Source organism: Hippocampus guttulatus, chromosome 14 (genome assembly GCF_054856545.1).
Source record: "Hippocampus guttulatus isolate MCC_2025c chromosome 14, RoL_Hgut_1.0, whole genome shotgun sequence".
NCBI classification, from domain to species: Eukaryota; Metazoa; Chordata; class Actinopteri; order Syngnathiformes; family Syngnathidae; genus Hippocampus; species Hippocampus guttulatus.
Window position 1 is genome coordinate 8,436,341 of NC_141274.1, and position 16,135 is coordinate 8,452,475.

The 16,135-nt window shown below is 45.6% G+C and overlaps 1 protein-coding gene across 1 annotated transcript; it reads left to right on the forward strand.

Moving 5' to 3' along the window:
• The first annotated feature begins 2,076 nt into the window (after window positions 1-2,076).
• Window positions 2,077-14,253, forward strand: LOC147194848 (myosin-7-like). The gene is made up of 39 exons (XM_086130037.1): window positions 2,077-2,127; window positions 2,202-2,240; window positions 2,303-2,510; window positions 2,902-3,045; window positions 3,153-3,309; window positions 3,417-3,444; window positions 3,904-4,009; window positions 4,077-4,169; window positions 4,243-4,306; window positions 4,394-4,492; window positions 4,597-4,700; window positions 4,973-5,111; window positions 5,212-5,330; window positions 5,555-5,704; window positions 5,818-5,988; window positions 6,065-6,374; window positions 6,488-6,555; window positions 6,656-6,861; window positions 6,973-7,096; window positions 7,454-7,590; window positions 7,706-7,961; window positions 8,067-8,309; window positions 8,399-8,575; window positions 8,671-8,816; window positions 8,917-9,007; window positions 9,094-9,483; window positions 9,584-9,710; window positions 9,793-9,911; window positions 10,005-10,201; window positions 10,428-10,611; window positions 11,101-11,266; window positions 11,363-11,487; window positions 11,572-11,880; window positions 11,959-12,162; window positions 12,253-12,549; window positions 12,721-12,825; window positions 13,023-13,118; window positions 13,221-13,355; window positions 14,130-14,253. The coding sequence occupies exons 3-39, from the start codon at window positions 2,310-2,312 to the stop codon at window positions 14,148-14,150; spliced, it is 5,808 nt and encodes a 1,935-aa protein (XP_085986163.1). The 5' UTR covers window positions 2,077-2,127; window positions 2,202-2,240; window positions 2,303-2,309; the 3' UTR covers window positions 14,151-14,253.
• The last annotated feature ends 1,882 nt before the right edge of the window (window positions 14,254-16,135 follow it).

Below are 16,135 nucleotides of genomic sequence, written 5' to 3' on the forward strand. Positions count from 1 at the left end.
GCTGACCTACGCCAAACACCTCCACTTCTTGCGGGCTGCACCCGCAGCTTCTCGCATTGCCCCATTTGTAAATGTGGTAGGGCATAAACGAGGCATTTAACAAGGTCCCATATGTCTCCTGAAAGGAGAAGAAGTTTGACCTATGATCAGACATATCTTCACTCGGTCTTTAGCGGCTGCAAAGAATTTCTCGCTTCCATTTGGCAACCTGACGCCGGCTGTCGCTAAGAGGGCCGCCCGCTTGTCAGCGGCTGTTGACCTTCTTTTTATCTCTTAACCCCTGAAGGGACTGTCATCACCGGTGCTTAGGACCGTCTGCCCAATTCCTGTTATAGCACACGTCGAGGATGCGGGCAAGTTTGAAAAAATGGTTTGATAAACCGTGAGAGAGTTTTTGTTTTGTTGCGGGTATTTATTTATTTTTTTAATTTCAAAGTCAGAAGACCATTCCAAGGCAATTGTGAAATGATACAAAAACACCATCGTCGTCCGTAATGGATCGAGGATTTAGAGTCTGACATAGTACAGATACGACAAGGGTGTAATGGGCCATCGTTGTCGCTTAGGCGATTTACTTTACATGCTCATCCAATCCAGTTTTCACCACAACCGAGTCACTTTCGTTCACTTCGAGTACACGTTTAGATCGGAGTGACATCCATCCCTCCATCTATCCAGACGTTCACATGCAGACGATCACCTCGGGGCAACAGATGCCTCCTGAACGTCAGAAATAACAGTTGCTTTCCGTTTGGAGCTCAAAGAGAGCAATTCTCAAGTGTTTGCATTTTTCGGTTTCAAAACGCTGCCATGCATAATTGAACGGCCAAGCCGACGATGCTGCGCATCCTGTTCTTAAACACGGTCAAGTACATGAAGTAAACCACTAACGCATGTCCGCTTCTCAAGGTTTGAGTCGAGAAAAAAGAAAATAGACACAAAAGAAATGAGTGAAAGAGAGCCCGCTCTCTCTCTCTCTCGCGGGCTCTTGCTCAGGAGGTGGCATTTTGACTGGAGCACAAAAATGCGAAGAGGAACAGTACATACCTGTCACTCTCAGTGTATTTATGTGAAACGGGCATTTGTGTGGCCAACGTGTGCTGCTTGCTGTTGATCCTTGATGCGGGCAAAGCCTCTGTGGCTGCTCTCCTCAATCAGTGCGAGGTTTTAAGAGAGCATTTGACACAGTTATCTTTGTCCTCAAAGACACAATGCCACGTCAACAGGGCTGTCGGGGACCGGTTTTGGAATGCGAGACGGCTACTCTCTGGTGACCTTGGCATGACAGATGGAGTCGGTCATACCGGCCCGGCCCGCTGTTGTTTGCCATCATTACGGCCTTTCAATGAATCTCGGGCACGTCTCCTGCTGAAGATCTTTGGCTGTGCGGCCTCACACTTGTCGCCTGGATAATCTCGCAAAGCAACGTTCTTTATTTAGACCTCCCCACTTAGCGTCTCATGCTGTTTATATTGCAGCAGTGGCCCTTCGGTCCGATGATAACTCACCCCAACGTGTTACGGAGGCCACTCAAGCCGCCTGAGTAACCGAGACCCCTTCGGCGCACGGGACTTCATGCCAACGTGCCTCGTTACTTCATGTGGCCTGCATTGTTGCCGAAAGAATACCAGTACAGTTATACATTTGATGACGCGCCGACACCATTCCGCTTTACTCCAAATGAAAAGGAACACTATCATCTCATAGCGCCGCCGCGTCGACAAGTCTTGAGGATGCTTGATTCTACCCAACATCCATTGTTCCCCGGCAGTAGTTGCTTGTTGGGATGACGACAAAAGAATTCCTCCCCCGGGGTCTATTTACGGATCGAGTCGTGTTTCCGTGGCTGCTTAAGGATACCTAGGATTAATCACCACCCTGCGATGAGCTCCTAATATGGCCTGGTCAGGAGACCCCCCATCACTGATAAGACTCTGACCCGCCGATTTCTATATTGCTCTCTGTCAATCACGAACCCCTCCTTCACTGAGCCTCCAACTGACCAACCCAACTCTGACACAATGGCATTCTTGCTTCTAACAAGCATCCTCCATATATGGCGGAGGGGCTTCCTTTAAAAAGGGAACTGATTGCGAAACCCACAATAGGTCACCGTTCTATCACAAGGTAAGGCGTGCGGAACATTGGACTGTCACCGTGGTCACTGCCGGTCACTTCCAGCGTTGTCTTTCTCCACACAGGGCCGTTACACCTCAGTCTCCTCTGTAGGGATTCCTAAGGTAAGACTGAATCTTTGTCCGACATTTCTTGGGAATGCTCAACTGTGTATTTTGCTTTCAAGCTTCGAAATGGGTGACGCCGCCATGAAAGAGTTTGGGGCAGCGGCCCCCTACCTGAGGAAATCGGATAAGGAGCGTCTGGAGGCTCAGACTCGTGTCTTTGACATGAAGAAAGAATGCTTTGTTCCTGACACCGACGAGGAGTTTGTGAAGGCGTCCATCACCAGCCGTGACGGGGACAAAGTCACCGCTCAAACTGCAAAGGGGAAGGTCAGTGATCTGGCACGATGCTTCCTCACCAGAAGTGCAGAAAGCAACATCTTCGGTGATCTGCAGAACGTGAAAAGACGGGGACACAGAACATTGCCCAATTCCGCACATTTGCCAGACGTTTGTGTGGACATGTACTGTATGTCATAGAGCATACGGAGAGAGATTCTCAACAACTACAAGAGCATTAATGTTTAGTGAGTCTACATAGTCTCCACTCTCAACAAAGCATTTCTTCAAACTGCATGAAAATGTAGTCCAAGAGTTGTACACTCAAAAAGGAAAACACACCACCAACGTGTGCAAGCTGTTGCGACGATAGCGAGCCAGAAGTCCAGCGACGGCCATCGTACGGGGGGGGCATGCTTAATGGTATTTTCTCTTTGTACAGACGGTGACCGTGAAGGATTGTGACGTGCACCCTCAGAACCCGCCAAAGTTTGATAAAATTGAAGACATGGCCATGTTCACGTTCCTTCACGAGCCCGCGGTGCTGTTCAACCTCAAAGAGCGTTACGCGGCATGGATGATCTATGTAAGTCAAGGTCTTTCCAAACTGTGAATGATGGCGACTTGCAATTTTACAGGAAGCAGAGTTCAAGTGCCAATGATGCCAGAGCATTTTTTTTCCGTCTTTGCCAGACCTACTCGGGGCTGTTCTGCGTCACGGTCAATCCCTACAAGTGGCTGCCGGTCTACAACCAAGAGGTGGTTGTTGCCTACAGGGGAAAGAAGAGGAGCGAAGCTCCCCCCCACATCTTCTCCATCTCTGACAACGCTTACCAGTACATGCTAACCGGTAAATCTAGCGAGATAATGACCATATGCTCTCATGTTAAAAGAGTGGATACACACTCCGGAGGGTGTGGATACGGTTCTTAAGTCTCTCTTCTATTCCTTTTCCAGACAGAGAAAATCAGTCAATTCTCATCACGTGAGTTGAATTCTAGTCTTTCTTTGTTTTTGGAATGGTTTGTTAGCAGAACAATGCCTGAACTTAACCGATGATTGAGCATTTCAACGTGAGCATTCCTGATATTCCTTTTTTAGTCAAGACGGGATTCAAGCCAAAATTGGCGATTAGATGTCAGCGTCTTGACACAATTGATCCGCCTATGTTGACCAACTGAATGTGGTTTGTTTGTTTGTTTGTTTGTTTATTGAACATAAAACATATATACAGTAATAATTTGACAGAAAATAAGGTAGATAAAAAAAGAAAGAAATCAATCTTCATACAACACAGTTATTATGTTCAAGGGAGTAGGAAGAAGTAAAAAACTTATCTAGTCCTACCCCGTTATGTGATTGTATCTAATAAGTGGTTGATCGACGGCAAGCCCGAACTGCGCTTTCAGTGTCTGTTTCCAAGCAAATCAATATTGTTCCACAGTGGAGAATCTGGTGCGGGGAAAACCGTCAACACCAAGAGAGTCATCCAGTATTTTGCCAGCATTGCAGCTGGCAGTGGGAAGAAAGAAGGAGGCTCGGAGAAAAAGGTGTCAAACCTGATCTTGCAAAATGATGAATCGACGAACTCAAGTCTTGCGTTTGATTTGTTTTCAGGGGACCTTGGAAGATCAAATCATCCAAGCTAACCCAGCTTTAGAAGCCTTCGGAAATGCCAAGACCATCAGAAATGACAATTCTTCCAGATTTGTAAGTTTCACTCATACAAAAAGTTTTTTTAAAGTATTAGCACTCATTTGTTGTTGTTTTTCTTTTCAACCAGGGCAAATTCATTCGAATTCACTTTGCTGCCAGCGGAAAGCTTGCATCGGCTGATATTGAGACATGTCGGTAACATTTCATACATGTGATGGCAAGAGCTGGGCATTGACAGTATTTACTTGACCGCCATCCTTTTCAATATACGTCAATAGATCTATTGGAGAAGTCCCGTGTCACCTTTCAACTTAAGGCTGAGAGAGACTACCACATCTTCTATCAGATTCTCTCGCAGAAGAAACCGGAGCTTTTGGGTAAATAAATAAATTGGAGAAAAAAAAGACATTCCGATCACTGACTCTGGCTTGTTTTGTTGCATCTGATACAAAAAAGTCACATTTGTGCTTGACTCTTTCAGAGATGCTGCTCATCACCAACAACCCCTACGATTACGCCTTCATCTCCCAAGGAGAAACAACTGTCGCCTCCATCAATGATGCTGAGGAGCTTATGGCCACTGATGTGAGGAAATCAATTTGGCTTGTGACATAAGAGACGTGCTGTAAGAGTCACACTAACAATTCATGGTAGTCGGGCTACTAGTAAAGTTGTTTTGACCTTTTTTTTTTTTTTTAAATCCGACCGCTACCTTCTGCTATCACTACAGCATAACTCTTGTTCGATGTATTGGAGTGGAGTGTCCCCACCCCACCCCCTGCCCCTCCCCCCAAAAAACTTTGATCATGAGGCATACATTTGTTGACAGTGAAACATCATCTGTACATTGAACTCAGGATGCCTTTGATGTGCTGGGCTTCACCCAAGAGGAGAAGAACGGCATTTACAAACTGACAGGTGCCATCATGCACTACGGCAACATGAAGTTCAAGAACAAGCAGCGTGAGGAGCAGGCAGAGGCTGATGGCACCGAAGGTAAGATGGACTCTGCAATTCCAAAACATGTCCATTTAGATTCAAAGAAAAAAATGCGATAGTTTTTTTTTTCTTCCTCCCCGTACACTCAATTTCTCAGATGCTGACAAAGTTGCTTATCTGATGGGCATGAACTTAGCAGACCTCATCAAGGGTCTCTGTCATCCAAGAGTGAAAGTGGGAAATGAGTGGGTCACCAAGGGACAAAATGTTCAGCAGGTAAATGTTACAAAAGTGGCATGACTGTTGATGATGTTGCAAAGCACGTAAGTCCTTGTTGCACACAAATCCTAAGGTAGTGTCGACTCTATGGCCCACTGAAAAACAAATTCACAATGTCCGCAGCATTGGGACAGCACACTATAAATTTATCCATTGCTCGATATGCTGCAAAGCATGACAATGACTAGTAAAAGTGGATTCGGCTGTTGTTTCTTTTCTAGGTCTACTATGCGGTCGGCGCACTGTCTAAGTCAGTGTATGAGAAGATGTTTCTGTGGATGGTGATCCGTATTAACCAATCTCTGGACACCAAGCAACCTCGCCAGTACTTCATTGGCGTTCTGGATATTGCTGGATTTGAGATCTTTGATGTGAGCTCTGTCCGGTCGTGCTTGAGACAAGACGACATTCAGTTCGTTTGTGTTCAATGAACACGATGAAGACGCGGGTGAGGAAATTCACGTCCATTCGCTTTCCGTTTCAGTTCAACACCTTCGAGCAGCTGTGCATCAACTTCACCAATGAAAAACTGCAACAGTTTTTCAACCATCACATGTTTGTGCTGGAGCAGGAGGAGTACAAGAAGGAGGGCATCGAATGGACTTTCATCGACTTTGGCATGGACTTGCAGGCCTGCATTGACCTGATTGAAAAGGTGAGAGACACTTTCTGGGAGCGGCTACGACTGATCAGACGCACACAACTCCAATGTAATGCTCCCTCCCCCTCAGCCCATGGGCATCATGTCCATCCTTGAGGAGGAGTGCATGTTCCCCAAAGCCAGCGACGCCACCTTTAAAGCCAAGCTCTACGACAACCACCTGGGAAAATCTGGCAACTTCCAGAAGCCCAGAATCATCAAAGGGAAACCGGAGGCCCACTTTGCCCTGATGCACTACGCCGGGACTGTTGATTACAACATCAACAACTGGCTGGTGAAGAACAAGGATCCCCTGAACGAGACTGTCGTTGGACTTTACCAGAAGTCGAATCTCAAACTATTGGCATTACTCTTTGCAAATTACGCTGGAACAGATTCAGGTAAGAATGAACTAAATGCAGACAGTGTGAACACTGTACATACACCACCCCTCGCCCCCTGTTGAGTCGCAATAAATGATTTGTACTTAAATTCTGTACTTGTTAACTAACAGATGTTGGAAAGGGCAAAGGGAGCAAGAAGAAGGGTTCATCCTTCCAGACCGTGTCAGCCTTGCACAGGGTCAGAATAGGCACAAGATTTTTTTTCTATTTAAAAAAACCCCAAAACATCAGCGTTATCACCCAGATTTGTTGTAAACACACTATTATGACTTTCACAGGAGAATCTGAACAAGCTGATGACCAACCTGAGGTCTACTCACCCCCACTTTGTGCGCTGCATCATCCCCAACGAGACCAAGACTCCTGGAGCCATGGAAAACCCGCTGGTGATGCACCAGCTGCGCTGTAACGGCGTGCTGGAAGGCATCCGAATCTGCAGAAAGGGCTTCCCCAACAGGATCCTCTACGGAGATTTCAAACAGAGGTGGCACATCTAAATAATTCTCTCCCCCCCCCCCACAACGCATCCTCCACAACCTAATCATGTAAATTTGTTGGGATTTTACTTTGAAATATTTCATCCATCCATTTTCAGATATCGCATTCTGAATCCTGCTGCTATACCTGAGGGTCAGTTTATTGACAGTAAAAAGGGCGCAGAAAAACTTCTTGGGTCTTTGGATATCGACCACAATCAATACAAGTTTGGACACACAAAGGTAAGTTGTAAATGGACGCATCTAAACTGAGAGGAGTACAGGATGTACTTTTGAATTCTCAATCTATGCACATAATTAAAAAAATAATAATTCAACTCAAGAGCATGAAATTTAGCTCATGTCTGAGTGAAGGCAGTAACAACACAATGCGGTGGTTTCACGATTAATTGATTAGAACATGAAAAAAATCATTCCAAATTTTTTCTTAACTTTTGTAATAATAAGGGCAAGTTATTGCAGCACCATGACACCAAACAATTTCTGGAAATTGGGATGAACTCCTGGAGAAGGATGATTTCATTTCCAAGCGCATCCAAAAAGGTAGTAGATAATAACAGCGTGTACAATGTCCAAAAGGTGTTCTTCAAGGCTGGTCTTCTCGGGCAACTCGAGGAGATGAGGGATGACCGTTTGTCTCTCATCATAACCGGAATCCAGTCAAGATCAAGAGGTCTGCTGGCAAGAATAGAATTCCAGAAGATTGTTGAGAGGAGGTGAGAGCAATGAGGCCGACAGCATTTTCAGGCCCAACGACCACAGTTTGACATTCTTTTAATATTCCTGCATATTTTTGAACAAATGGTTAAAGCAACGGATGACATTTGACAGGGATGCGTTATTGGTAATCCAGTGGAACATCCGTGCCTTCATGGGGGTTAAGAATTGGCCTTGGATGAAACTATTCTTCAAGATCAAACCTCTTTTGAGATCTGCGGAGGCAGAAAAAGAAATGGCCAACATGAAGGAAGAATTCCTCAAGTTGAAAGAAGCTTACGCAAAGTCAGAATCTCGCAGGAAGGAACTGGAGGAAAAAATGGTCTCTCTTCTCCAAGAAAAAAATGACTTGCAGCTCCAAGTCCAGGCTGTAAGTTGAATGATGGATGTCATTGTTCACCTTTTCAGCACTGCTTTTTTCTTTTCTTTTAACCTGGGTCATATCATCAGTTCTAATGTTGCGTTTGCAAATTAGGAGCAAGATAACCTGGCTGATGCTGAAGAAAGATGCGAGGGGCTGATCAAAAACAAAATCCAGATGGAAGCAAAAGCCAAAGAGTTAACTGAACGACTGGAGGACGAGGAGGAGATGAATGCTGAGCTAACAGCAAAGAAGAGGAAGCTGGAGGACGAGTGCTCTGAGCTGAAGAAGGACATTGACGACTTGGAGTTAACACTGGCTAAAGTGGAGAAGGAGAAACACGCCACGGAAAACAAGGTGTGACGACTGCTTGCTTCCTGTTGTGTCCTCGTTCATGAATAGGAATGAACACCACACTTCCTGATGAATTGTCACGATGATTCCAGGTCAAGAACCTGGTCGAAGAAATGGCAGCTTTAGACGAAGTCATTGCCAAGCTGACCAAGGAGAAGAAGGCCTTGCAAGAAGCTCATCAGCAAACGCTGGATGACCTTCAGAGTGAAGAAGACAAAGTCAACACTCTGACCAAGGCCAAGTCAAAACTCGAGCAGCAAGTGGATGACGTATGTCTTTCAGTATTATTTATTTGAAAACGATTTCACTGCTCTAGGCACCTCGAAGCTAGAGGTTTTGGAATGCATTTTGTTTTTTATTGCAGCTTGAAGGGTCCCTTGAACAAGAGAAGAAGATTCGAATGGATCTTGAGAGAGCAAAGAGGAAGCTGGAGGGAGACTTAAAGTTGACCCAGGAGAGCCTAATGGATCTGGAGAATGACAAGCAACAACTGGAAGAGCAGCTCAAAAAGTAAATACCAGAAATTTCTTTCATGAAATGTACAACCAAAGTGAAATCTCGCTAGGTTAAAGAAAATATTTCTTATATATTCTATAATATTTCATTCCAGGAAGGACTTTGAAGTCAACCAGCTCACAAATAGAATCGAGGATGAGCAGGCAGTTGCGATTCAGCTTCAAAAGAAATTGAAAGAGCTTCAGGTAAAAAAACAAAAAAAGGTCCATGAAATGGTTTGAAATGTGTAGTTTTCCCAAACAGCAGTGACGAACCAGCGGTGTCTGCTCAGGCCCGCATCGAGGAGCTGGAGGAAGAGCTGGAGGCAGAGCGAGCCGCCCGGGCCAAGGTGGAAAAGCAGAGAGCGGACTTGGCCAGGGAGCTGGAGGAGATCAGCGAGAGGCTGGAGGAGGCCGGCGGAGCAACGTCGGCCCAGATCGAGATGAACAAGAAGAGGGAGGCCGAGTTCCAGAAACTCCGCAGGGACCTGGAAGAGGCCACTCTGCAGCACGAAGCCACCGCGGCCACGCTGAGAAAGAAACAAGCTGACAGCGTTGCTGACCTGGGCGAGCAGATTGACAACTTGCAAAGAGTCAAGCAGAAACTGGAGAAGGAGAAGAGCGAACTCAGGCTGGAACTGGATGACGTCGTCTCCAACATGGAACACCTTGTCAAAACAAAAGTGGGCCAAACCTTTGCCTTTAATTCCAAGTTGATTGACTTCAAGCCGAGACAGCACATGCGGATGCATTTGCGTACTGACAGCCATGTTCCAATTGCAGACGACTCTCGAGAAGACGTGCAGAACTGTAGAAGATCAGATGAATGAATACAAGACCAAGTTTGAAGAGGCCCAACGTTGCATCAATGATTTCAACATGCAGAAAGCAAAGCTTCAAACTGAAAATGGTATCTAATGTATTGCTTTATTTGAAAGTCATTCACCACCACGAAGTTCAGACATTAATGGAACGTGTGGCCAAAATGCTAGGCGAGTTCTCGAGGCAACTTGAGGAGAAGGAGTCTCTGGTGTCGCAACTCACCAGGGGAAAAATGTCCTACACTCAACAAATTGAAGACCTTAAACGACAACTGGAGGAGGAGACCAAAGTAAGGACTTTGCTCTGAGGCAGATGCCGCCAAATTGGCAGTTTAGTTGACAAATATTGTTCTTCATATACGTATGTGACATTTTCCTGACAGGCCAAGAACGCCTTAGCCCACGCTGTGCAGTCCTCTCGCCACGACTGCGACCTGCTCAGAGAGCAGTACGAGGAGGAGCAGGAGGCCAAGGCCGAACTGCAGCGCGGCATGTCCAAGGCCAACTCGGAGGTGGCTCAGTGGAGGACCAAGTATGAAACCGATGCCATCCAGAGGACCGAAGAACTGGAAGAGGCCAAGTAAGAGTTTGATAATCCACCTTGGCTAAAATGCGTCTCCCATTATTTCACCGTGACTTCACTGTGTCTGGCAGATCAGCTTTTTGTTTGTGTTATGTACCGGCTAAAATGTAAGACGAACAAAAAGTTTGTTTGTTGGATAAATGAGCAGCCACTCCAAGTCGTTTTGTGTGAAATAACGTAACGATAGGGGAACATTCAAAGGTTGAAATGATGGTTTCTAAAGGAAGAAGCTGGCTCAGCGTCTGCAGGATGCCGAGGAGGCCGTGGAAGCAACGAATGCGAAATGTTCCTCTCTGGAGAAGACCAAACACAGACTGCAGAATGAGATCGAAGACCTCATGGTGGACGTGGAGAGGTCCAACGCCGCTGCCGCTGCTCTGGACAAGAAGCAAAGAAACTTTGACAAGGTGAAGTGTGCCTATGCAGGTGACACTTGTAGAAATGCCACAAAATGTCATCAACCATTGTCTACATGGCAGTTTAATGGGTAGAGAGTTGACTCACTCAGAGGCCCATTCGTGGGATGACAATATTTGGCGATTTAATGCCCCCAACATCGATGACTTGATGAGGGAGTAAAGGAGGTTCAGAGTCTTTGCATTAAATTCTTCGACAAGCCATCAAAGCATGAAAATTTGGTTGAGGTCTGCATAGTTTTACAAAAAGGACCTGGGAAATAACGTTTTGAAAATCTTGGAACACCACAAATACAATATTTTTAAATACCAGAATGGCTGCGAAACCAGAAAGCAGCAAAGTCCATGGTCAGTCAATCCATGCCAAGCCTTGGTACAAGAGTAGCAGCCCATTATAGAAGAGTTTGCGGCGAAATATCTTTCTGTATATTCACCAGACTCTCAAATCTCTATCCACTGTGCCTTTTTCTTTCCTGGTAGGTCTTGTCTGAGTGGAAACAGAAGTATGAGGAGTCTCAGTGTGAGCTGGAGGGCTCCCAGAAGGAAGCCAGAGCTCTGAGCACCGAGCTGTTCAAGTTGAAGAACTCTTATGAGGAGTCTTTGGATCATCTGGAGACCATGAAAAGAGAAAACAAGAATTTGCAGGGTATGCTCTTCTGCTGATGCGTACACGACAGTTTTCTGAAAACGCTTCAACGGATAGTGTACACGAGACATCTCTATCGCTCGTGATGTTTTACAGAGGAGATTTCCGATCTCACTGAGCAACTTGGTGAGAGTGGAAAGAATATTCATGAGCTGGAGAAATTAAGAAAGCAGTTGGACCAGGAGAAGAGTGAGATCCAGTCTGCTCTCGAGGAAGCGGAGGTTCGGAAATGTTACAGTGAAAAACAAATTTCCGCATGGGCGTCATTTGTTCACTGCAATTCACGGGATCCTTGTGTCTGCTAGGCTTCCTTGGAGCATGAGGAGGGCAAGATTCTGAGAGCCCAGCTTGAGTTCAACCAGATCAAGGCGGAGATGGAGCGCAAGCTGGCCGAGAAGGACGAGGAGATGGAGCAGTGCAAGAGGAACATGCAGAGGACCATCGAAACCCTGCAGAGTTCTCTGGAAGCCGAGTGTCGGAGCAGGAACGAGGCCCTTCGTTTGAAGAAGAAGATGGAGGGAGACCTCAACGAGATGGAGATTCAGCTCAGTCAGGCAAACAGGCAGGCGGCTGAGGCCCAGAAGCAACTCAAATCTGTTCACGCACATCTCAAGGTGATCTTGGAGCACTGCATTTTCACAAAACATCCGGACGATTACTAGAGTCATGATGATTGCTGTCATTCCATCAAGGACTGCCAAATTCAACTGGATGAGTCTCTCCGAGCAAACGATGATCTCAAAGAGAACATTGCCATTGTGGAGAGGCGGAACAACCTCATTCAAGCCGAGCTGGAAGAACTGAGGGCTGCTCTCGAGCAAACCGAAAGGAGTCGCAAACTTGCTGAGCAAGAGCTGCTGGATGTTAGCGAGAGGGTGCAGCTACTGCACTCTCAGGTAACAGACTATTATTGTCAACGGGTGGCTTTCTGCGGCAGCACTTGTTTTACTTTTTGAAATCTCACATCTCACTCAAACAATACGCAGAACACCGGTCTGATCAATCAGAAGAAGAAACTGGAAGCTGACGCATCCCAGCTTCAGAATGAAGTCGAAGAAGCGGTGCAGGAATGCAGGAACGCTGAGGAGAAAGCCAAGAAGGCCATCACAGATGCCGCCATGATGGCGGAGGAGCTGAAGAAAGAGCAGGACACGAGCGCCCACCTGGAGCGTATGAAGAAGAACATGGAGCAGACCATCAAAGACCTGCAGCACCGTCTGGATGAAGCTGAACAAATTGCAATGAAGGGGGGGAGGAAGCAAGTGCAGAAGCTCGAGGCCCGGGTAAGCGTTAAATTCATCCACCTCAACGGGAATAAACCATTGAAATTGTCATTCAGTCCTCGCATCAAGGGCAAAAGTGGCCGAGTTGCTAAGCACAACAAGAACTTATGCATCTTAACTCACCAAGTTACCTGTTCGAGGGCTAAAACGGTGGGTTTTTTTTTCTTTCAGGTGAGGGAACTTGAAAATGAGGTGGAGTCTGAGCAAAAGAAGAGTAGCGAAGCAATCAAGGGAATGCGCAAGTATGAAAGACGCATCAAGGAACTCACCTATCAGGTGGGATTTCTCTTTTTCAGGTTGCAGAAATATCATCAATAAAAATGTACCCCTCTTTATACACTGTCCATTTCGTCGCCATTCTAATTTATTCCATCACTGAGGTCTGGCCAGAAACAGCTTTCAATGTGTCTTATTCTGTTCAAACGAAGGAGCTGAGAGAATATTTCCACTGAACTTGTGTGTCTGACCTGCAGACTGAGGAAGATCGCAAGAATGTGGTGCGTCTCCAGGATCTGGTTGACAAACTGCAACTGAAGGTCAAAGCATACAAGAGATCCACTGAGGAGGCTGTGAGTCGTTTTCCAAGTGTGGGCCAGGAAGCCTTCACTCATTCACATCAATCTCATTGAACATTCCAACGATATAATTTTGTGTTGGGTGCATTCCTGTAGGAAGAGCAGGCCAACACTCATATGAGCAAGTTCCGTAAACTGCAGCATGAGCTCGATGAAGCTGAAGAGAGAGCCGACATCGCTGAATCTCAGGTCAACAAGATGCGCGCTAAAAGCCGTGATGTTGGCGCCAAGGTAAATGTCGCCTTGACGATGTAACACAAACCTGACAAGTAATGGACATCTGTCTTCACAAAACTGAGATTGACTAAACTAAAGGCATGTTTTTTTTTTTTGATGACTTCAAATGCAAAGTGTCAACCATCCGGGTTTTGCTTACATTCTGTCATAAAAGTCCGACAGTGTCACGCAAAGCATTAGCTCATCCCAAAAGACAGTGCAAGGAACATTATTTGGGGTGCTAGCTGGGATTTGGGCCCACCACTTGAATACCGCAAGAAATACTATTTGCGAGGGTGAGCAGTACGTTGGGCAACGGCTAACATATCTGCCTCACAGTTCTTGGGGACGGGGTTCTGAACTCGCATTTGGCATGTGAAGTTTGCATGTTTACCACCGCGCGTGGGTACTCTGGCTTCCAATCTGTATTCCAACAACCCGAAGGTTGGGTTCACTAAAGACTCGAATCTGCCCAGAGCTGTGAATGGGATTGTGACAGGTTTGTCATGGCCAGTGATTGGCTGGCAAGCAGTCCGGGCCTTTCGCAGTCACATGGGATAGGCTGCAGCTCACCTGTGACACAAATGAGTACAAAGTAGAAAACAGATGAAAGGAATTTGTAGGTCCGCTGTGAGTCATGGGCCCGGTCAACTTTTCTCCTGCTTACGTTACTAGAATGTACAGTATGTATGTATTTATTTTTGAGGGGGTGCGGGGGGGTAAGATAGAGTGGTGTTAGCTTTGTTGTCTGTCACTAAATCGTGTCACTTTGCCTATTCTTTATTACAGAAAGGACTCGATGAGGAGTGAAACCCACAGACAGCCATGCAAGAACTTTGGGCTCATTTGTAGTTTACTGTCTCTAAAGTATCAGTAGAATAAAGCAAAATGTGCAATAAAATGTACGTTTGTTGTTTTGGGTTTTATTTCCAAGAAATTACAGCAAATATGCCAAAACCTGCGGCATAAAGTCACAGCCAAAAGTTCAGAAAGACCTTTTCATTCAGTATCATGAGGAAGTGTGGATTCATACATCAAGCACGAGAAGGAGAGAATATGTCTTGACATTACCACGGGTGCTTAGCAACCTAAAGCGACCACTCTGAACAGCATACTGACTTGGACTGTTATTGAGGCGCTTTCCGATTGGGTGCAAGGGTTAAATTATTTGAAGATTGGCACACTAAATCCAGTAATTATGAAATCAGTAGAGGTGGGCATCATCGCTCCAGCGTGCCCATCAGTGAGCCGCCGTCACTATTTCAGGCCGGCCCGGTCCGTCCGAGTCGACGGCCAAACGGCATTCAGAATAGATTTACCAGCACCAGTTCACAGCCGGGTGCCGCACATCTGACACGCAGCTAAACAACAGACAAAAAAAAAACAACCAAGAAATCAAACGCTTTTGTATACCTTTCAGTCCCACAGCCCTCAATGAAACGTGCACCATATTGTTTTTATTTCACCACACTGTGCGCGTGTTCCTCCACCGTGAGGACTGCTGCAGAGGTTGCATTCCTGGCTGAAAATGGGAGAAAATGAAGAGCGGATTTGTCTCCCACTGTCTGTTGATCTGCATTTTGCCAAAGCCAATCTGCACGTCATTCTAAACACAATGTGCACACATATACACACAAAATGCCACTTTTTTTTTTGTTTTACCTTCAAGCTTCTTTTACCAACATTTTTTAACATGGGAGAGTCTAAATTTGTACTGACACAGGAGCAGGAAGGGAATTGAAGCTTGGAGGTGAGACATCAGCAGCCATGATAGCGGATAAAACAGCTGAGATTGAGGCCAACAATTTCAAAACAAATTCAAATCGGTTCTTACCAAACTGCTGTATAATGGCACACCTTACTTCAAAAGTCAAGGAGAAGGGTTTGTCTATTTTTCACGATTCATTCATTATTGTCCATTTTTAAAAAGCTTATATTGATATACTTTTTGTCTTCTACTTTCTCCCTTTCACAATTTTGCTGCAGTAAATCGGGAATTTGTCCATTGTGAGACAAATAAAGGTCTTCTTAATCAAATTTTGCACTTAATTGAGTTAGTGCTTTATACAACTGGATGTGTGGAAAAGGGGTGAAAAGAATACAATTCATCTGTTGATATTGCATTTATAGAATATATACTATAAAAGCAAGCATAGCCAACAGATCAAGATTCTGACACTCGCCCCCCCCCCCCCCATCCTCCCCTCCCTTCAATATGAAATGTGTAAGTTTCATCGGATGAGTTGCATTTTCTGAGCGCTTTGCATCTGTTAACCCTCATCCGTTCACGAGGGCTGACAGCTGTTGCGTCTCTCAATCAGGGAGAAACAATCCAGACAAGAATTTCACACGGTTATCTTTGTCGTCAAGGCCAACGGAGAGGGAACAATACGATGACGACAGCGCGAGATAAAGGGCGTAGACCTCTCAGGGATCAGCAGTCGTGTGAGGCAAGTCAGTCCGTGACCTCAACAGCTGCAACAAGCCAGTCTCACAAGTGTGTCGCAAATGGGTTGCCGGCACCTTCACGACTGACCTTCAGAGAACTTTTGGATTAGTTGACCACAGCTCACTGTTTGAAAACTCATTTGCAAGAAGAGTTTGGATTCCAGTTAACAGTTTTCGATTCTTTCTTTCTTTTTTGGGTGTTAAATTCCAAATAGGAAAACAACCCCAACAAAAGTGAATTAAGTTTGCATTATACCATTCATTGTCTGCGAGTGGGTAGTTCTTCTACATTTTATTTGGCTGTCTTGATTGTCATCCATGTCTTGTCTCATTCATCATGGCTGTCT

Bases quoted from the DNA above. Each gene is read 5' to 3' on its own strand.
- LOC147194848 (XM_086130037.1), top strand. From the start codon at position 2,310: ATGGGTGACGCCGCCATGAAAGAGTTTGGGGCAGCGGCCCCCTACCTG. The intron at 6,862-6,972 runs GTGGCACATCTA...ATCCATTTTCAG, and splicing joins TACGGAGATTTCAAACAGAG to ATATCGCATTCTGAATCCTG. The intron at 13,119-13,220 runs GTGAGTCGTTTT...GCATTCCTGTAG, and splicing joins AGAGATCCACTGAGGAGGCT to GAAGAGCAGGCCAACACTCA.